The 22,906-nt window shown below is 40.5% G+C and overlaps 1 protein-coding gene across 7 annotated transcripts; it reads left to right on the plus strand.

Moving 5' to 3' along the window:
* Positions 1-21: 21 nt before the first annotated feature.
* On the plus strand, positions 22-22,866 carry MPP3 (membrane protein, palmitoylated 3). 7 transcript variants are annotated; one of them, XM_014959118.1, is made up of 19 exons: positions 1,253-1,380; positions 4,035-4,145; positions 5,763-5,881; positions 6,387-6,464; positions 7,328-7,408; positions 7,951-8,088; positions 8,976-9,057; positions 9,718-9,803; positions 11,304-11,378; positions 12,405-12,601; positions 13,615-13,679; positions 14,856-14,876; positions 15,665-15,706; positions 16,122-16,286; positions 17,017-17,097; positions 18,483-18,576; positions 19,386-19,494; positions 20,329-20,451; positions 21,326-22,866. In XM_014959118.1, the coding sequence occupies exons 1-19, from the start codon at positions 1,266-1,268 to the stop codon at positions 21,506-21,508; spliced, it is 1,965 nt and encodes a 654-aa protein (XP_014814604.1). In that variant the 5' UTR covers positions 1,253-1,265; the 3' UTR covers positions 21,509-22,866. The 7 variants fall into 7 exon arrangements, with proteins under 7 accessions (XP_014814611.1, XP_014814608.1, XP_014814604.1 ...); XM_014959119.1 differs by having other exon boundaries at positions 21,329-22,866; XM_014959120.1 differs by having other exon boundaries at positions 19,386-19,467.
* The last annotated feature ends 40 nt before the right edge of the window (positions 22,867-22,906 follow it).

Consider the following 22,906-nt stretch of genomic DNA (forward strand, 5'->3'; position numbering starts at 1 on the left):
TCATGATGATGATGATGTGACAGATGTCGTAACACCCCGCTGGCGGAGCTGGGCCCGCCGGAGGCGAGAATCACCATGTGAGGGGCGGCGCGTCGCGGCCCGTCACCCGCCGAGAGGCCCCCGCTGCCGGCAGCACCGGGGGTTTTAAAAGGAAATCGCGAGACAGGTCAGCTCTTAGATAAAGGCACGCGAAGATGCCAATCCTCAATAGGCATTTGAAAGAAATAAGAATTATCCGTTATTATTATTAGTTCTCCGCCTAATAGCGGCCTTCCAGTACCTGGGGGGGGGGGCTACAGGAAGGCTGGGGAGAGCCTGTTTCCAAAGGCCTGCAGTGACAGGACAAAGGGAAATGGCTTCAAGCTGGAGGGGAACAGATTTAGACTGGACATTAGGAGAAAGTTCTTTACTGTGAGGGTGGTGGAGCACTGGAACAGGTTGCCCAGGGAGGTGGTTGAGGCCCCTTCCCTGGAGATATTCAAGGTGAGGCTCGATGAGGCCCTGGGCAACCTGGTCTAGTTGGGGGTGTCCCTGCTGACTGCGGGGGAGTCAGAGTAGATGGCCTTTGGAGGTCCCTAGAGGGACCATAGAGATCATCTAGTCCAACTTCCCTGCTGAAGCAGGATTGCCTAGAGCTTGTCAGAGCACATCACTCAGGAGCATCCAGGTGGGGCTTGAAAATCCCCAGAGAAGGGGACTCCACACCCTCCCTGGGCAGCCTGTTCCAGGGCTCTGCCACCCTCACTGGGAAGAAGTTTTTCCTCATATTTAAGTGGAACCTCTTATATTCCAACTTATGCCCGTTGCCCCTCGTCCTTTCACTGGGAACCACTGAAAAGAGTTTGGATAAACCCCCCTACAAAAAAAATCCAGAAAGCCCCTGCAGTATCCTCCTTCCAGTCTCCCACCAACGCACAGCCGGCAGCAGCCTGGCGACCAGATCCGTGCATTTGGCCACCATCGACACTGGCTCCCTGCCCTCACACACGGGGCTCTGCCAGGCCCAGGCCGCGGCGAGAGCCCGGGCCCTGCTCCCTCACGGCCGCCATCTCGGTGCCAACACCCCGCACCGGAGCCGGCAGTCACCCGGTCCGGCGGAACGCTGCCCCTCCGACCCCACGCTGCGGTTTACGCGGCGAATCGCCAGCGGTGCCCAACGAGCCGGGCGGGCTCCATCCCGCCCCGCTCCCGCCGCTGCCGCCCGCAAGGCCCCGAGCGGATCGGGGGAGGGAGGGAGGCGGCGCGTAGGAGGGCTGTGAGGGCGCATGAGCGAGGCGTGCAGCGGACTTAGAGGGAGGAGAGCGCCGGGGAGCTGCTCTGCGGCCTGCGGGGCGGGCAGACAGCACCGCGGGGGCCCGGGAGCCGGGCCCGCACCCTCAGGTAACGGTCGCCCGGCGGCAGCGCTGCTCCCTGAGGCGCGGCGCGACTCCGTCCCCGCAGAGGCGGACAGGGCGACGCCATTTTGTAGCGGGGCGGGGCGTGGCAGGGCCGGGCCGAGTCGAGTTCTGACGCTGCCTTCGAGGCGCGGGCCCCGGCGCGACGGGAGCCTGAGGGTCCGATGGTGGATTCGGGCTTTGGGGAGTCCTCCGGGTCGGCGGAGATGGGGCTGGAGAGATGCCGCGTAGCTGGGGAAGTGTGTCTGGAAGAGAGCGTCTCGCTGCCGCCGTGCAGGAAGCCCACCCCGGGGCCTAACCTCGGCCCGTACACGTTGGCCCGAGGCTGGGCCGTGAGGAGGGGTCGGCCGCGCTAGCCTTGCCCTCGGCAGTCGCGGGTGCCCGAGCTCCATGGAGCGCATGGAAAGCTGTCCCCGACGCGGGAGAGTCCGCCCGGAGCACAGGGGGAGCGCCCCTCGGGTTGCCCGCCAGCCCCCGGGGGGGCCGTGGCGTCGGGGGACTGCCTGAGGGGGGCTCGGAGCCGGTTCCCCGCGGGGCCGAACACGGAGTGAGGTGAGGCCTCCTTCCTGCGCCGTTCAGCCGTCGGAGCCGTCGCTCCTTGGTGCTGAAGCAGGCATAGTACCCGGCAAAGGACTAGTTCGATCTGATTTGGACACTTCTTGTACAAAAAAGCAACGTGAGGAGAAATCCGTGCTGTAGCTATCAACTGTGGCCTTACTAGTGTGCATACGCATTTTTATACCAAGTCACTGGGGTGATCTTGCCCTGGAAAGATGTTAAAATGCCACTGCTTTCACCAATTTATGTGGATTACTGAAGCTTTTTGTTGTATTAGGCTGTGAAAGACACGAGGTTTATTTTCTAAGGTAATGGGGATATGCCAAAGCATATTATGCTTCTGTTTAATCCCCTTTGATTCCAGTTACAGCATTAATTAAGTATATTTAGCCCTATCCAAATACGAACAGTCCTTTTCGTAGTCAGGGAAGGTGGCTCAAACACTCTGTCTCAGGAGCAGCTGGGCAAGGATATGAGTGAAAAATGAATTATGGTTTAGGGTAGATATTTTTAAGGAGGAAATTGTATTTGAGCCTATTCGTACAGATTTGTGGTGTTGGGCCCCTCTAGCAAAATGCCACGTGCTGGGGCTGAATTTAATACCTTGAAGGTAGCCCTGAGTATTGATATGGAACACGCTGGTAACAGATCATTGGATACAGAATGCTTTTTATTATTCTGATTATTCGTTCCAGTAAGTCCTGGCTAACAGGATTTTCACAGAACATGGGAAATGCCTCTGGGGTGGTCTTAATTTTGATTTTTTTTTTTTGCTAAGAGTCTCGGAAATAACTAGGGTTTTCTTGGGTTTTGGTGCTAAATAAGTTTGACTGCGGGAAGTATGCATTCTTACAAAGAACATGCAAAAAAGTTCCTTTTCTTGATAATTAGAGAAGATTTAAATACATGTCGAATGAAAGGCAATAGTCAAGGAACCAGAGCGGTTGGATGAATTGCCAATGCGTTTCTTTTGGCATGAAGTGTGGATGTGAGATACTTATTTCTGCAAAGCAATGGGTAATAAAAATGCTTTAGAAAATTAATTAAATAAATGTGTAGTGTATGTAATACACTTGAGCACAATCTATGGATTAGAGTGAAATTTCAGCACTCTCAGTTCACTTGCATAGAGAACTGAGAAAACATAACTCTTAGAGAATTATGTTCTGATACCCAGGTGGGCTACTTAAGCATAGCAGTAGAAAATAAGGGGTGTTAAACCACAGGTGACTGTTGAGCTTAATATTTCAGTACATTGTAGAGAAACTCAGGAATCTAGAAAAGGCTAAATTGGTATATGCTAACTTGTGATGCACTTTCAGGCAGCTAATCAAAATGAAGTTGAACTAGAAAACCATCAAACTTGTGTCATGCTATCAAAGTATCAGTCTTATCTACAGATAGAAACACAAGGAACATTCTTTATTGCATTTAGCAAAGAGGTGGAGTATCCCACATATCATTCTAACCCTTCTTGTATGTTGTTATGGCTGTTTAGTTTTCTGCAAGCATTACTCTGATGAATTTTGTGAACGTGAACGAGATTTTAAATGCCCTGGAACACACAAAGTGTTTCATCTCAGACTAGTGATTATAAGCATAGATTCAGTTTTGCAGTTTGAACTGAAATTGCTCTGGAGTCATTTGCTCTTGGTGACAAGAAAAATCAGCATATAATGGAATTTTTGAGCAATGGAAGTAGCCTTTTTTTTTCTGTAGCATCCTTAGTTCTAGTTCTGTGCAAATGGTGCTTACTGCTGGTTTTAGACATCCATTTTGCAGCGTGCTTTTTTCTTTTCTGTATCTTTAGACAGGTTACTTAGGCCTTGTAAAACTGTCTGTCTTGAGAATAGAATAGGAAACATCTGCTCTCATCAACATCAGCTTTATCCAAGATACCATATGGTTATTATATAACATAATATTTTTCATGTTGATTGCGTAGCAGAATAACTGCAGGACTCTGCCTGATTCAGGTTAAACAACACTTGAGAGACACGTGTACTAGGAATTTACTATTTTGACATGATTGCCATTTTTTCTCACATGCTTGAGCTTAGATATTATCTTTGCTCATTTCAGGACTGCCTCTGAATCGCAGTCCAGAAAGAAGAAACAATCGTGTTGATTTAAGTTCAACATTTGTCTCAAAGATTAAGAACAAAGCCATGCCAGTGCTTTCGGAAGACTCAGGTAACTAATCTGCATGCTTTGGACAGACCAGTGACTGAAATCTCAGTGTATGTGTGTTTCACACAGGAAATGAATTCAAATGGAGTTAAATAAAATAGAATTAAGACAGTTCAACTAGATTTCTTAGCAGTTACCTAAAAGCCAACAAGGAAGGTGTAATAGAAAAGGTTGAAATTAATAAAGTTAGATTTCAGGAAGCGCCTAGTTGCATAAGAATCCTAGGGCCCCTGAATATATGCTGGTAGACAGGCTCCTTTGAACAAACTTGGACCTCTCAGTATAACACTGGCTTCTACACATGCTTAGTAAAGATCTCTGCCGTGCCATTTCTAATATTTTCTGCAAAAGTGTTGGTAAAGTTTGTTAATATTCTTCCTTTTGACTTAAAAAACCCCAGTGATTCCATTCAAGAAGCTTGCTAACCAGCTTCTGGAGTATGCTACCCAGAGTGAAGTCATATAGGCTAATGGTACTGAGTTTTAAAGCAGAAGTGAGTTTGAGCCTCCTGGATCCAATGCACTCTAAAATTCATGGAGCAAATAGCCAAAAGAGCAGATTTTGACACACACACCCCACACATCCTCTTTTTTTTTTTTTTTTTTTTTTTGGTGCATGTGTGGTCCACCTAACAGAAACCTAACATCTGTCTGGCCCTTTGTACTGCTAAATTGGGATATTGATTTAAGCACTTTTTAGAAAACTTGCCACGGCTTTGCTTCTATCACAGGGAAAATCTTCACCAGTCCTTTCCTCCTGTGGTCAGACCTGACTTCAGAGTGCCTCAGAGCTAGGAAGGGCAGGATAACACTTGTAAGCAAAATTGCTTGGGAAATAGGGCTGGTAGCTGTGCAAAAAAGGAGGTAATTCAGTCATTTTGCAACTCTGCTGTGGGATTTTAATAACTCAAGGTTTGTTGGAGGGCTAACTGTTCTAGAAACAAAGGGTAGTTAACATGAAGGGAGAAACTTCAAAAGTAATGTCTTTAAAAATATATAATGCTTTGGTAGCTTTTGTCTTGGAATCATAGCATCTAAATTGTTTAGGTTGGAAAAGACCTTGAAGATCATTGAGTCCAACTGTTAACCCAGCACTGCCCAAACCACCACTAAACCATGTCCTGAAGCACCACACCTACACATCTTTTAAATACCTCCAGGGATGGTGACTCAGTCACTTCCCTGGGCAGCCTATTCCAATGCTTCACCCTTTTGGTGAAGAATTTTTTCCTAACGTGCAGTCTAAATCTCCCCTTGTACAACTTGAAGCTGTTTCTTGTCCTATTGCCTCTTACTTGGGCGACGAAACCGACTCCCCCCTCACTACAACCTCCTTTTCAGGGAGTTGTAGAGAGCAGTGACCCCCCTCAACCTCCTTTACTCCAGGCTCAACCATCCCACTTGCCCCCTTAATATGATATATCTTACATCTTACACTGTGTTTGCCACTTAAGAAGGGAGCATTGCAAAATGAGTGGAAGATAAGCACAGATCTCTGCAATCTTAATGATCACCAAGATGGTAGTCAATTAAATGTAGTTGATGTTAAAAGGCTGCAATAGGAGATCCTGTGAGACATGCCATCTACAAAGCTTTTGTTCTGTCTTGAATTTAAATTTAGGATTGCATGAAACTTTGGCCCTTTTGACATCTCAGCTAAGACCGGACTCAAATCACAAAGAGGAAATGGGATTCCTTAGGGATGTCTTCAGTGAGAAGAGTCTCAGCTACTTGATGAAGGTAAAAGTTCATTTATGAACATATATTTTCCTTACAGGTTACTTATTCTCTGTTCCCTTGATTCATCAACTGTTTACTTTGCCAAAGCTTTTTTTGTTTGTTCTGGTAGAATTCTATACTGACCAACCCATGTATTTATTTAAGCACAAGTATTAAGAACATTCATTGACAATTAACATTTTGTTCAGAAAAAACATCTCTGCCTTCATTGCCAAAATGCAGATACAGTGCCCTGACCTAAACAGCAGTGTGAGATGGCTTCATTTTTTCCTTTCTGCTACTGAAGTCTTAACAGATTTTCTGGCTGTCTGCGAAACTAGCAAAAACAAAACAAAAATACTCCTAAAAAAAGGCAAAAGTAACCCCAAGACAGGTTATTTTTCTGATACTTACCTCAGAAAAATTATATTCCTTCAATATAAAAATATTTCAGCGTAAATATATTGACAAAGTTTTGTATCTGTTTTATATCTCTGTAGTAATATACCTCAGTAATCTTTTTCAGATCCATGAAAAACTCCGTCATTATGAAAGGCAGAGTCCAACTCCTGTTTTACATAGTGCAGCAGGATTAGTTGAAGATGTGAGTAAAAACTCTTTGTTTCATTATTTTCCTACTATTTAAGTCTTGCTTTTCTAACAAATCAAAGCTTTGCAGTTCTGCTGTATGTATACGTATTTCTCATCTTCCCCAATTGTTTTTGGAATCTGCTGGCTAGTTTCATTCATGATTGATCAAGGAAATGAGAGGTCAAAGATAAAATGTCACTGGGATCCAGAATTTCTCCCTTTGCGAAGCCAGGAGACCCCACTGCCCCATCTTAACCTGGAGGACACCCTCTGTCCCCCCTTTATGCAGGGCTATATCACTTACCTATCTAGAAACCTTTACAGGGAAAGGAAATCTCTCTTGCCCCAACCCCTTCTGCCTTCCACCTCCCTCCCCGCCTTCTCTCTCCTCCCACCCAACCAGTCTAGTGCAAAAGTTCTTCCAGTATTTCTATGATCTTTTGTTTGGAAGTCCCGAAACTCCAGGACATATTTTGATATCCAGGCTTTGCAGGGGAACAAGGGCATTTCTGCTACTTGGTTACAGAGAGGTGGTGTTTGATGTATCACTTATGGATTCCATATAGAATTTAAAATTTCAGAACTAGTTCCTAAAATTACATTGGCAGAATCACTTTTAAAATGTATTTTTAGAGGCTAGGATTCTGATTTCTGATGATGTCTTCCTACGCTAACTAATAAAAATAAAATAGAGGAAGAAGCTTTCATTTCTTTTAGGATTTATGCACTATTGATTTGGTTTGTTTTTGACCTGCGTATGCTACTTTGGAGGATGATAGAAGTTAGCAAACACTCACCAGAAACACTCAGTTGCAAATATATGACCTTGTTTGATGGAGTCCTTTTATTTTGAGAGTGTTAATTTTTATTTTAAAGGTAATAGAAGAATTGCAGACTGCACCGGTGAATAATGAAGAAAAAGAGCTACTTCAGCTGTTGTCAACACCACATCTCAGGGTAAAGAACACACCAGAGACCTTAATGAAATTCCTTTGCAGAATTCCAATAGAATCTTTTGTAATGGAAAAGTTACATTGGAGAGTCCCTAAGAGAAAGGAAAAAGCTCCTACAAACTGTAGTTCTATTCCGATGTGATTTCCTGCACGTGTGTTATGATACAAAGGGGGTTAAGAAGACACACCATAGGCCCTTGAGGCATAAAGCACCGTGTTGTGTTCCCTCCCCTCCTTAATATTTTCTGAGGGAGAAGAAAAAGATGCCATTTCTTAGCTTTTTGCTTTCCATAGTCCACCTCCATTCTGTACCTTTATTTAGGCTGAGCTTTGTTATTGCCTGGATTTACTTTAAAATATCAACATATATATACACACACATATATATAGTTTACATGATGGGTAAGATAATTGCTAAATCTTTTTTGCGGGGCATTCATGGTGAGGTTAGGGAGAGGGAGGTTTGTTTGCTGTCATGTTGGAAACACGAGAACTGGAAACTTTAATTATCTCATTATGTTACTGTCTCTTATTTCCTTTATGCAGGCAATGCTTGTAGTACACGACACTGTAGCACAGAAGAACTTTGACCCAGTCCTTCCACCTCTACCTGACAACTTTGATGATGATTTTGATGAGGAATCAGTGAAAATTGTTCGGCTAGTGAAGAATAAAGAACCCTTGGTACGTATAAGAGAACCCATCTCTAGTCATGAAACTCTGTAGTGCAAAAGTGTTGCTTGTGTATGGAGCAGATAGTTGAAGATGTCATCAGTCTGCAAAAACTAGGAGTGTTCTGAAGCTAGTAAAGTAACATAAAACTTTGATACCAATTAACACAGAGGGTGTGATCTGTGAGGAAACTGTATATGTTGAAACAATTATGCTTATTATACATATTAATTCTTTTGATATTGTAGCTAACATTTGAGTAATGAATACCTTCAGAGTCAGTGATGTGTGGTAACACTATGGTTGATAGCTGTATGTAAATATTATATTGACAAGGTACTCATTTTATACAAATGGAAATGGAAGAGTTGATTTCATAAGAAAAAACAAGTGCATCAGGGAAGAAATCTGCTAAGGTGCTTTCTGTGTATGACAGTAGGTACTAGAAGAGAGCAGTGAGTTAATTCCTGATTAAAGCTTTATATTGCCAGCAGAGATAGGAGAACTAAAAAAAAGAAAATCTAAGTACTTGGCTGTCCCTGCTTTTCTATGTAGAAGTGCTAGCTGTACTGTATAGAGATTAAATAACACATAGAGAAGTCTCTTTATAAGAAATTCTGTTTTGCACAGTTGAGTGACTTTGATCACAATAATGTAGGTAGTTTAAGCACTCGGCAGAGCCAGCAGAAAGGAAGGCATGCACCTTCCCACATCACATGATACAGGCACAGGCAAAAGTGGAATAATGGTGAAAATTGTCAAGGAGGAAGACGAAATTTATAGAACAAATTAATTCCAGTTTAAAAGACATGTTAGCTTACATGTTATTTCACCTCTCGCTGTATTAAAAGCTAATTTCTTATGATGGTTTCTTTTGGGGGGTGTATGTTTTATTTCAGGGAGCCACCATCAGAAGAGATGAGCACACAGGAGCTGTGATTGTAGCAAGGATCATGAGAGGTGGCGCAGCTGATCGCAGTGGTAAGTTTCTGAAGAAAAGGGGATTTAAAATTGCGTTTGTGAACTGGTTTAAAATTTCCAAAGTTATGCATGCACACATGTACCGTATATACGTACCTAGAGTGATAATCTTTAGCTAAATGTGATGGTTATTAATTCCAAAATGTCCTTTGGACACTGGTGTTTAATAGATGTATTGGTTATTTTATTTAAAAACAAGGTAACAGCTTATTAAAATCTTAATAGGCAACTGTCAGAGATCAAGTCTAACATTCCTTCTGGGACTGCGTAGTGTTGATCTGTCAGTTGCTGGCCGTGTCATTGCTGCCTTTACAGTCAGCAGCATGTCTTCTGAGGCTGTAAGATTTGATCATCCTCATGAAACTATTCCAGTTTTGCATTCTTAGTGATTATCCAAATATAGAGCAGTGATTTTCCAGAGTATCTTGCCACATGTTCTCTATCTTCGTGCTGGTCTCCTGTGAGACTGTGCTGTATGAAAAAATAGAATAAGGGCAGGAGATTTCAGAGCACGTTGCCAACAGAGGCACTTGGCTCTAGTAGGAAAGCCATTAAGCTGGGGGAGGGAGGAGAGGAGGGACATGCTGTTGACTTAGGTGGGACATCAGAGGAGTGGTGCTTCCCAGTCTGTAGATTTAATCTGCTTACCATCTTTTTCAGGTCTTGTCCATGTTGGAGATGAACTAAGAGAAGTCAATGGTATTACTGTGCTACACAAACGACCGGAAGAAATAAGTCAGATTTTGGTCTGCACCTATTTTCATTTCAAAACCTTTTCTGTTGAATCATCTAGTATTTACAACAGATGATGAAATTTAACTACGAGTTTAAAATATGTATAGAGCTAAAAGATGCAATCCTTGCTTGTCTTTGCATGAGGAGGGTTTTTTCTTGCAGTGGATTAGTCTTCTCCTTTTGACTTCAAAAACTTCTGCAAACTGAATTGGTACCAAGTAAGATAGAAACAGAAAGTTACATATTGCTCTGCCAAGAACTCCCCTTTCATGCTTTGTTTATGGCAAGCAAATTGCAAATTAAAAGCGTGTTCCTAGAAGATAAGGGGTTTATTCGTAATATATACGTTGGGAAGCTGAAGAAAGGCTCATCTGTGAGTTCAGAGCTGTCAGTCTGTTCTTTACCAGTAGATTCCTTGTGACATTAGCAAATTCTTTCTTCAAGCTTCTCTAACATTAATGCCTACAAATCTTCATAGCTCTTTCTAACCCTTCACATCTGTGGTCAGCCTGCTGCACTGCAGAAGGTGTCATAGCTCTTCAACTTATTTGTCTCTGACTCCTCTCTTGTGACTTGGTTCCCCCTTGTCCTGATTTGGAGTGGAGTTAGGGACCCAGTAAGAAGAATGGCAACACTAATAAACTGAACTAACTGTCACGGGTTCAATCACCTAATTTAAGTCTAGATCAAAATAATCCTGAATAAGGAGAATGACTGCTTTTAACTTGGGGGAGGAGAATCAAAATCGTATTTTGAAATACCATGTAAAGTTTTGTTTGTGGGGACCCTGGGATGCTATTCATCTGTCCCATTTTAAATGCCTGCAATGTAATAGTTTCCTTTTCACAGTTTGTTTTTTGAGGAAGAGCTACAAAAGTTTGTCTGAGCTGATTGTCCAGGTTTCATTTGTAATCTGTGCAGAATAGCAGGCTTCTCTAGGACACAGTTAATCTCATCCAAAATAAGGCATTTAAAAGAGATCAGATAAACCTCTTCTAGATTTCCAAAGCACCTATAAGTGCTTTTTCATTTACTAGCAAAGACTTTTAGAGTGAAAATAGATGTTTACTTTGTAGATGTTTACATTTCACCCTAACCAAGTTAGCCACTACATGGGAAAATGCAGAAATGTTTTTCAAAGGAGCACTTAAAAATACTTAGTCTACAAAAACTGAAGTTAGTGTCGCACTACAAGACACTAGAGCATTTAATGCCCCATGAACTGTAATCCGGAAACTAATGTAGTTGCTAAAAGCAAATGAAGGAATGTTAATGCAGGTCTTTGTATGTTGTAGCCAAGTAGTTACTTTGGATGTCTCCAGGGGGAAGATGCTGCTGTGGAGGATTCGTGGCACATCCTGATAGTCTCTGTAATGAAGTTAAATAGTGGATTAGCTTGGACTATTAAAATTCCAAGAAGAGACAGACACTAGCTCCTAAACTGGAACTTGAATAGTCTGCATTGTGTCCTTGTCTTGCTTTCTATGTGAAAACATTTCTTTTCTTCTCAGGCTCAGTCTCAGGGATCAATAACATTAAAAATAATTCCAGCCATCAAAGAAGAAGATCGTCTAAAGGACAGCAAGGTATGAACTTAGTGAAACACTGGTGTGTGTTTTCATATTTACATAATTCTGGCATCTCTGTAAATGCAAGATTCCTGCTGTTTCAGTAGGAGTGCCCTAGTTTTAGTGTTTTGAACTAAAAAGATAGTAGAGCAGTTTCTTGTTGTAAAATGCAGTGCCGTTTTATTCAATAGAATTACTTAGTTCTCCATCATCTGCACATGTTCTTTCATAGCATTTCTGAAATCTAGTCTTTTTTGTTCACGTAATTAAAATCGGTGTTCCTGCCAGTCTCCTCTCACCACGACAGCTGCTATCTGTCCCTTATCTCTGGGCAAATTGCCACTTGCTTTGATTGAAAGCAGACCTGTTTGCAAACAGAGCTGCATTCATCATTTGACCCCATTAGCCCACTGCCAACATCAGCGTCCCTCTCCAAGAGTTTCATTTGTCCTTCTTGATCAGCGATGACTCGCTGGTCGGCTGGTCCTTTACAGGATTCCTCTGTCAACCCCTGTTTCTGCTTCCACGTCTCCGTTGCCAAATTTTTCCGTGAAGCCTCTCAAATCACTTTAAAAAGTAGTTCTACTGTGATGTGTTGAATAGTTTTAAGCTACAAATCCAAAGTGGAATAGTAGATTTTGATGCATTAAAGGAATATTTTAAGGACAGTCTTTATAATTGGGCAACTCTGCTGTAAATCTCTTTTTTTTTATTTCTCCCTCCCCTTATTTTTTTTCCTTTTTTCGTTGCATTTTGTACTTACATAGACTGTGAATTGTGTTTCTTGAGACTTTGTTCTTTGAGTCTCATGTCCCACAGTGCCAGTACATAATGACTAGGTATATGCTTCAAAGTTAGTTTATTTTTCTGCATAAGTAAGTCAAAATGCAGGAGATTGCTAGGTTTCAGTACTTTTGAGTATCATAAAGCATAAAGGAGAGATGAAGTATACAGTTAGCAGTATAAGCATTGGGGAAGCCTTTTAAAGGTAGCTTGGAACTCCAAATAGGACAAGAAGAAATGATGTGTTACTGTCTTTTAAAGGTGTTTATGAGGGCACTTTTCTGCTATAATCCCAAAGAAGACAGAGCCATTCCCTGCCAGGAGGCTGGGCTGCCTTTCAAGAGGCGACACGTCCTGGAAGTCGTGAGCCAAGATGATCCCACATGGTGGCAAGCAAAGCGTGTTGGAGATACCAACCTCAGGGCAGGCTTGATCCCCTCAAAACAGTTCCAAGAAAGGTTTGTCAGTGAAGATCACAGAATTTTTTTCACACATGCAGTGTCACAGTTTTTATGCTGCTTTTTTCCCCAGGAAATCAAGGGCAGGATCACGCCAGGATGAATACCAGATGCTTAGAGGAAAGTGCTAAAAATCTCCACCTTCTCCAATGATAAAATAAACGTCTTAGCTTTCCTTGGCTGGTTTGCCATTGACATGAGGACAGAAGCACTTGCTAAACAAACATGAAATGAAATGTGGAATATCAATCTCTTTACCCTCTTGGCTTATAGAGACTTAATATTTCACAGATGTGTACTTCCATAGTATAAGAGGAAATGCTAATTTATCGTAACAATTTTGAATTTATGCATGTAGTAGTAAAAAAAAAAAAAAAGTGTATCTAGTCTTTCTTCTGGCTCATAAGAGAGTATTTAGCTTCCACCTGGGTACCTTCTAGAGCTTGAAGTTTTACACCAAAATACATGTATCTTCTAAAGCAAGAATATCCCTTAAGTCCTGTATTTACAGTACAGAAGTATGATATTTAAGAAAGAATCTGATTTAGGCCACTGTTCTCATTGTGTTATTCTTACTACAAATTACTGTGTGTGTCTTCTTCTGATTGTTGGTGTTATGAAGGTGGGGGTCTCTTGTGGCAGACAGGAATTTTGCCCATCCTTTGTAAAAATGGCAAATAGAAGTTGGATTCTTAGCAGAAATAGAATAGAATAGAATAGGAAATAAAAAAAAATTACATTGATAAAAGTAACATGCTATTGATTCTCTGCTTTGATGTATGAAAGCCTAAAATGTTTTAGAATCTCCTCTCTCAGTCATTTATTGGTAGCAATCTGGGAACGTCACAGTTTTAAAGAAAAAGTCTTTTGAGATGTTGAATCAGAGACGTCATCTATTTTTCAAGGAAAAGCACTCTTTCATTCTTTATTTTCAATGCTGTATGTATAATATGCTATAAATTCTTTCTAATTCTGAGCTTAACATGGCTAAACTACAATTACTTTCTATTTAGACGATTGACTTACAGAAGAACCATAGGCACTCTGCAGAATCCCAGAACTGTGAAGAAACCATTATGTAAGTCTGCTCTGTTCCTTCAGTGATCTCTTTAGTTGATACCCACTTCTTGGTATATTTCTGTTATTTCAATAATGATGTGTTTGAATATGTTTTGTGTAATCTGTCATTCATTGATTTGCATGGATACAAGCTGCCATGTGAGAGGATTTGGGTTTGAGCTTTATCCAGTACTATTAGTGCCTATTGTTTTCAAAAAACAGGTCTGTCCCTCTCCTCTCATTTTCCAGAACGTGAGGCCTTAAATATTGTTTAGATGCTGTAAAATTTACTAGTGTTCACATTTTTTTCTGTGGTTTGGGACTTGAAAGCTGCAAAAGTAATGCAATGCACACTTCTTGAAATTCTTCCATAAGTGCATGAAATTACTCTATGCTGGTACGAAAATAAACTATAAGGAGGATAAAAATCACTGGAGCTGGCAGCAGCAGTGTTTCAGGCTTAGTGTTACAGAGCTGGTGTTAAGTAGACTTTAGAGTGATTCATGTTTACAGCTCTGAAGCCTCTGTCAGTGAATTATTCACACAAAAACTGCTACTTGAGGTGAAATTGCAAGTCAGGGATTGAAGGCAGAAGACATTCTTTATTATCCCAGAATATAATGTTCCTGTTCCTCTTGGGCACTTCAGCTATTACTGATGTGTGGGGCAGCCCCAAGACTGATGTTGTGGTAGAAGTGCCACCCTCATGTAGACTGGGAATCTGGAAATTGTCCATTTCAGTGATAGAAGTGAACTTCTGACCCATGTTACATGGCACATCTCATGAAGAGATACAGGTATTCTAACAGAAATATAGCTATTCTTATGCAACGAAGAGGAGGGAAGGTGCTCAACCAAATTCTAAGATAGCATTACTGATTTAAATGAAGCTTTCCCAAATTAATTTCCATTACATTCAGTGTTAAGAGGCATGTAATGAAGATTGCTACTTAGGCTTTTTGTCAGACGTTCTCAAGACATTTAAGCTGGTAACTGGGTATAATACTAAATTTTAGCCAAAAAAGGTCCTTAATCAGTTCATAAGGATACATTACTGCATTATTTTTTTTAAGATAGAAAAGCCTGTTAAACAAATCAGACCAGAAGAACCTTCCTTTCCATTCTCTCTAATTTTACTCAATCAATTGTCAGTGTTTTAATATCATATCAACTCTGCCTTTCATGCTAACTACAGATGATCAGTCTTCTGATAAAGGTAGGTACAACCACTGCATTTTCTAAAACACCTGCTAAGCCCCCAAGCAAAGGCAATAGTAGATACGACTTGTTCCTACAGGAGTTTCTTCCTGTGTTATTATTTAAACTAATTTAATTTGGATTGGTGACTTAGGTAATGATAACTTCCAAATTTACCCCGATTCAAGAGAGAACTATTTGTGTCTTCTGCTATGCATTTACACACATTTAGGTTTCCAAGTGAGGTTGATAGAGTTGCAAGACAAATGCAGTCTTTGTATCTGGTATTTCTTTAAAAATAAAGAAATATCGGGACTTAACATTTTAGAGCACTTCTATCAATCCAAATTGATTTTTCTTCACCGTTCATTTGGACTGTTTTCTGTGTTATTTTCATTATGAGCAACTCTGTTGAGCTCATGCAGTTTGTATGTGGCTGCACCACGCGCCTTTCCAGGTATTTTCTGTTGAATTCTGCATGATGTGCTTTTCTTTTCACATTGCAAATGCTTCTTGAGAATAATATTTCAAGTTATCTGTATTCCATCAACTTGGGTTGAAAGTACTATTCCCATTTGATGATTAGCTGGCTGTAATTGGTATATCCCATCAAAGCACAAGTGTGCAACTAGAGCCTCCCTGCAACAACAGAAAATAGCTCTGATCTTAGCCATGGATACAATGCAGAATATAAAACTTCTTCCCTCACCAAGAGCCAGACTCATATCGCAGGCACTGTTTAAAATATTTCCTTTCTCCCTTCTCACTCTCTTCTCCCCTGTGCCCTCTCCTCTTCTTAATTTACAGAGGACTGTGACTGTGAAGGATATTTCAACGGGCAGTACATAGGTGAGTACAAAATCTCTTTCCTAACACCTCCCCGCAAAAAACAAGCAAACAAATATCATAATCCCCCCCATATTAAAAAAAGAAAAACTAGCTTATATTGGACTTAATTTCTCATACATTCATAAACTAGATTATCTCTGTGCATTGGCATAGTTGGACTTTGGCATAGCCAACACTTGGCAACTCAAGGCGATACGAGGGGTTTTTGTATCATACATTGGGTTATTGGTTTTCTACCTGCTATGCAAATTTTTCATCTGTGAGATTAGCATATGTGCACTGATTTGATCATTAAAAAAAATTGTGAGAGTAACTCATATTCAAAGACAGAATTAACTTCTGGCTGAACAACCTTGAAAATTTAGATAAGTTTGGTGATAACATGGTTTAATACATCTTTTGTTTTCCTCTACAGCTGGATTACGCAGGAGCTTTCGATTAAGTCGTAAAGAGAAGGAGAACAATGTGCCTGAAGGAAAGCAAGCGGAGCAGGGAGATGCAGCAGAGTTCCTCACATATGAAGAAGTTACAAAATACCAGCAGCAGCCTGGTGAACAGCAGAGGCTGGTGGTTTTGATTGGTAAGATACACAATTGCTTCAAAATTTTTCATGTATCATCTCCCTCTTCTCTTATCACCTGCATTCCAAGAGGCTTTCTTTAGGTGTTCGGTTTGGGGATTTACGGTTCTGGTGGTTTTTTAAAGGTTTTTCTGGTTTTGATCAGAAGTTCTCTTCTGTTAAATATCATTTAAAAAAAAAAACCAAACCAAACAAACCAACCAACCCCAAAACCCAACCAAACTCACCAAATCCTTCTCAAAACGCAATCCTTCTCCAACCCAAACTATTCCATGAAAAATAAGGATGCAGGACCATTTCTCATTTTTATAATTCACTTTCCATTGGTTCTCACTCAAACACGTGTGTAGTTATGCCATCAGAACAGTTGATGAAAAGGTGGGTAGAATTAGCTAACAAAATATTGCCTGCAGTTTTAATTCGCTTAACAGCTTTGTGTTAAGCCAGCTTCCCAGGATGTCACAGAAATCAAGGGTAACTCATAAAGCTGCCTGCTAAGATTACAGATTTTCTGACTTAGTGCCTGACAAATATTTGCCTGATATTTGCCAAATACAGCTGTCCAAGGATTCAGTTTGTTCCTAATAATGTTCTTCAGAGCAGAATGCGGCAGGTCATGAGAGCGCTCACGGACAGGTTTCTTCAAGCGCGTTCCTTTATAGTCTTATTTGTGTGAAATTGATATTATTTATTCCACACAGAAATCTGTCAGTCACTTCTATTTTATTAGGTTGTTTGGGGGCCAAATTAAGTGAGCTCAAGCAGAAGGTCGTGTCAGAGAACCCGCAGGAGTACGGTGTTGCCGTTCCACGTGAGTAGAATTTACCAGCTTTTGTGTGTCGCTGCTTTATTCCATAAATGCTGTCTAATAGCTGAGTGGCAACTTGTATTTTGACTATCACTTACATGCATATTTCAGAAGTACTTAAAAATATTTTTTCCCATTGTAATATACTATGTTTGCCCTTAATACCTGAATAGATTACTACATAACTTGGCACATGCACACTTTGGAATTCTGTCAACTCAGTTGATTTTTATGAATTGTGTTTTCCCAGGTGAACAGGTTGCATTTTCTCAGTGTCCATTAAAAAAAAAATGAGAAACTGAATACAGGAATTGTAAACTGCAAAAACTAGTGTGAAAAACTAGTATTGTAAGATTTAGCCAAAACATTATGTGGGTTTAAAAGAGGATTTTTTCTTCAGAATATCATACTAGCTAAAGTTTTTTTAAAAAAGAAAAAAGTAGTCAGCAATAAACTAAGTCAAAATTCTCAAAAGATTTTAAATTGTTGATTAGTATATCAAGGCTGTTCAAACAAGGCAGTCACAGTGATAGAGAAATCAGTGATTCTGCTGCATGGGTTTGTGGCTAGGGTTACACTGAAAATTTGTTGGTGGATTGTTTTCTAAAAAAATTATTAAGAAGAAAAAAATCCATCTGTATTTGTATTCCCCAACAAGGTACCAAAAAATTAACCCTGAGGACACTGTTCATGTATTATTTAAGACATCAATAAACATCTGTAAGGCAGACATTCAGTTAGTTAGCAGTAGAACTCAAAAGGGTAATTTTTACTTTACTTTAAACATGTATGCAAAAAATAGCAGATGTCACTTTTACGGTCAAGCATAGATTTGTAGAATGATCACCAAAGCTTCTCCTACAGTAATAACAATTGTATAAAGAAATTACATCATCAAAGGTAAAGGACACATAACTTTCACATTACAAGTTTCACAGTAGTGCAGGAAAACAGGTGGGGATATTCCTCCTCTAAATTCAGAGGAAACATAATAGGACTTTATATACATCCTATTTTTATTTTCTATGTTTCAAAGAAAATGAGAGTCCAAATTCCAAATACTTAAGAGATACTGGTTTCCATAGGATATACTCTACTGCTTCTACCAAGTGTAAGAATTATCTCCTAATTTTTGTGTTAGTTATAGCACACTTGTGAGTAAAACCACTTCATTTTTGGTCTTACAATTTTTGAGATTGTGTTTAAAACAAAATTAGAATGCTTGATTTATATTTTATGTTAATTTGAATTTGCCACTGTGTAAACTACCTTATTTGAGGTCATGAAGACGTGACTGGAACTTAAGAGAGAAAATGCAGGCTTGAACAGAGAAAATATAGTTGTTTGCAAAGGCTGATCTGTCTCTTCTTGCTTCCATTCTCTTCTAGATACAACCAGGTCAAAGAAAAGTCATGAGAGAGAGGGAGTAGAATACAATTTTGTCTCTAAGCAATCATTTGAGACAGATGTACAGCAAAACAAGTGAGTTAATTTTAAAATACTGGCATAATCGACTGCATTTCAAAAATATTGCAAGTTAAATCTTACATCATATGAATGCCAAAATCAGGTGTAAGGTCAGACTAGCTGTACGAGGAGGGTTCAGCTTTCCAAGTAAAATGGTCAGTCTGGACTGTTAGTGTGAACTCAGAAATTTAGTAAGAAGAGATTTAGACACAACATAGGACTAGTAGGAGGATTATAAGTTAGAATTTAAGGCTGCATATTAGAAGTAGTTATGACTGGTGAGAATTGAATCTAGTGAAAGTAATAGATATTTAGTTGGGCCTAATTATTCTCCATTTAATAGGATGGGTAACAAGTTTTATTCATAAGTCCATTTTAAAGTGAGACATAGACTGAATCTGTGAATATAAAGGACTTTCTGTAAGACTGAGTGTGTTTCCTGACAGTACAGATTTTTTAGTTAGTCTCCCAGAAGATGGAAGATTTGGAGTCCATTTCCTTGCCAGCTTTATTCTATTTTCTGTGAAAAACATCCTCCATTAGGCTTGAACATCAGTCAACTGAATTAATGCAGCTTATTCCCCTATTTGTCAGTAGTGGTGATTAGCTGTTAGTGACATGTGAAGATGACTATTGATACTAAGCAACCAGAAGGAAAAAAAAATAGCAAGAAAAAAGAAACCCTTTTGTGTTTGTTTTTCTCCCCCGTTGTTCCGCCCTTCCTCCTCCATCCATTGACTACAGGGACTTTAGGAAACAACTATCAAATGTTGCAAGTTAAATATTCTTTGTGAATGGTATTTAAAAATTTATTGACTTTTTAGATTTGTGGAACACGGAGAATACAAAGAAAACCTGTATGGTACAAGTCTTGAGGCAATCCGGTCCGTGATGGCCAAAAAGAAGGTTTGTTTGGTGGATGTGGTACCTGAAGTAAGTTCTGCAGCTTATTTTAAAGAGAGCAAACATTTCTTACTAGGCTGCCAGCCTGAGCAACCCATGTTGTTCATCATTTGTGGCTACTTGCTCTGCAAAGAACAATGATGTGCTCAGAACTTGTGTTTCTGGTGGGTGGCCTGACTGTAGCTAAAGGGAATGGGGCTCTTTGGAAAGCGGCGCAGCATTTACCGTTCCAGCCGTCCGACCGATACAGAACAGGTGACACTTGATCAGTTCTCACTGGGGGATTTTGTCCCTTGCTGTAGGAGTAATGTCTATGACCCTCCTTGGAAGAACATTTAGAGCACGGATGGGCTTTTCATTCTTACTCCTTTCTATGGCCTCTGAAGCTTTACTGGCATTGTAACCAGTGGCAGTATACCAGAAGGAGTTACCTTTGAAATTTTGATTCAGATTTTGTAACTAGGATACAAAAAGATTTGTAATACTACCTTAGATGAATTCCAGGTTTAACACTTCCAGTGTTTGGCCTCCTAAGCAAAGCAAACCATATCTTGCCTGTTAAGTTTTTTTTATACTTTTCTCACTCTCTTTTGCCATGTCCTTGTTCCCGGTATCGCAATGCACAGCCAGGGAGATGATACGCAGTTGTGCCACACTGCAGGAAGCTCATGTAGTCTTGTAAATTAGTCAGGACACTGACATTAACCTTTCTTTTGAAGAGCAAGAGGTTGCTGTGGTCAGATGTATAGTACACAGGGCTACACACCACAGTGTGTGCTAGTGAAACTACTGAACGCAGCTCGAGTAGAGCACTGACATATCAAAAGAAATTAAAATGGTGTAACAAAAATTATCTGTTCACAGGCAGTAAAACACTTGAGGACTCCTGAGTTCAAGCCTTACGTTATCTTTGTGAAGCCTCTCATTCCAGAAAAGAAAAAACATACCCTAAAATCTCCCATGTCAGAAGAAATCTCATCCCCCCTTGTAAGTATCCTACCTTAATCTCTTCTTTTTAGACATGAAAGAAGTTTTGGGGGTATCATTTCTACGGTACAAAGGAGCGAGGGTGAGAGTGGTGCCCTGTGCACGTACAGCCTTTCAGCTGAAACTTTAGAATGAGATTTTGGACTCCCTTAAAACTCGACTGTATAAATAACACAAAGCAAAGTGTGGATCTGTGTACATCACTCCAGACTGCAGCAGGGGAAGCTCCTACTGAACTCCCATAAGCTAATAATAATTTTATGTTGCTGCTGAGCAGCCCCATCAAATGGTACAGGTAGCCACCTACTCCTGATAGCTCCAGAGTGCCACCCACCTGGGCTGTTCCTCAGGTACACACAAAATGCAGCACACGAGTGTCTTAAAAGGACCAAACTGAGACCAGCTGCAAACTGGTGATGTGTAAATGTGAATAGAAATACCAAGAGCACACATCATTACTTTGGTTAACCTGAACTTGAATTTGTATGTAACAGAACTTAGTTCACCTGGTAAATTTTCATGTAAGCCTTTAAAATTACTCAAATTGAAGACAGTGGGTCTAGCATTCCTTTTCAGGTTTTGAGGAGGATGATTTCCAGGTGTTAGGTTAGGCAGCAACTCCAGCTTAATAAAATGCAATCCCTCCTGTAACACATTTTCCCCCTCCCTATCACCTCTTGCATTTCTGAAACAGCCCACCAGGTTCCACCGCTCCTTGATCTTGGTTGTTACATCTTACATACCCTTTGCTAATGGCAGCAGCTGTTGCTTCATTCCCTTTCAAAGAAATGACTTATTGTGCTAATATACTTTAAAATGCTAGCAATTAAAAAGACATACTGTAAATTTCATACCATCTTCTCATGTTGATCAGCAGGATGAAGAACAGCAAGAAATTATTAATTCAGCAGCATTCATTGAAGAGCAGTATGGCCATTTAATTGACACTGTACTGGTGAAAGAAGATCTCCAGAGTGCATGTAACCAGCTGAAAACTGTGTTAGAGAAACTGAACAAGGATTCTTTTTGGGTGCCAGTCAACTGGGTTAGGTCATAGCTTGTTATCATCTGTTTAAGGGAAAGATTGTATAAAAACGTCTTGTAAATATATAGATTAGAAGAGGGAAATATGTCAAATTCACTTCGAAACTGCTGGTCTACCTAGAAGGTATTACATAAAGACTGTGAGAAAAACTAAACAAAGACAGAAGCTGACACTGCCTTCCTGAATTGAAATCTTGATTAGCAGCTGTCATTTAGAAGTGAATACTCAGACTAAACAGATCAGTAAAAGATCAGAATGACTTTTAGACTGTAAATAGTGCATTTTGTACAGTAAAGTTTCACAGAGGGTGCCACACTTCCAAAGCATTTCAGTAGTGCTAGGACACAACCAGCTGAATTTTTCATCCTTTGGCCATAAATGCTGTGGCTAGGGTTAAGCCATCTGAACAAGGTAGGTTTCAGGTGGGAGGGATGTCCTTTGGGTCAGTTACTCAAAAGTTCAACTGGGTGACAGGCCAGCAAAACGTGTTTCCCTTCACTGGGGATCATTACTTGCAAATCCTTTCCAATTAGGCACTAAAACTAGCCCAGTGATGTAAGTTGTGTAGATTTCAGTGGCTGAGGATGGGGTTTTTATGGTCCATCCCACACTTCCCAATGCTTCCAAGTTGTCTTGCACAGGCACGAGTCTGCTCATCCATAGCTTCTGCCCACTTTTCCCAGTCTCTTCCTACTGACACAGGACAAATGTTAAACAACCTGTGAACACACCTGTGTGACTACCCAGCTCATAAACCACAGACATTTTTTAATCTACATTAAAATAACTGTATCTTTAAAGTAAGACTTTTAAGAAGCTTATTTTCTACAAGGCTTCTTTGCAAATGTCACCTGATGGGATACCACCTTGGCACCAACACAGTAGCTTCAGAAGGGTGCTAAGAGGAGGAGGCTGGAGTACCAAGTAGATGAGCTACAGGGCATCCTTCCAGCATTTATCATTACCTTTGTTCCAAATCGAGTAAAGGCTTCCAGAGCATCTAACTGGTCACATCAAGTCCCAACGAAGAAATCTTACCTGCTACAGGACTCTGTATATATTTCAGGAGACTTGAATATCCAGGATTTTTAGATGGGTGTTAATAAGAAGATGCAGCGAGATGATTCTGGAAACGCCTTGCTTTACAATTAGTTGAAAAAAAATGATATTGTACAGGTGCATGTTAGCTGAAAATAGTTGCTGTTTTCCATTGCCTGCTGAGGTCTGATCTTTCCTGTATCCGGTGCCCTTTAACAGGACCTTTTGGTGCACCAGTCTCATTCCTTGCATCTCAACAGTGTGATGTTATTCTTGTTCCACTGCATTTAGCAAAATTAACATCATTGCATATTAAAAGCATATTTCTTTCATACCAGTGTCACTGAATCTACATTAACTCTACCCCAAAAA

This window comes from Calidris pugnax, unplaced genomic scaffold (assembly GCF_001431845.1).
Source record: "Calidris pugnax isolate Ruff unplaced genomic scaffold, ASM143184v1 scaffold341, whole genome shotgun sequence".
NCBI lineage: Eukaryota > Metazoa > Chordata > Aves > Charadriiformes > Scolopacidae > Calidris > Calidris pugnax.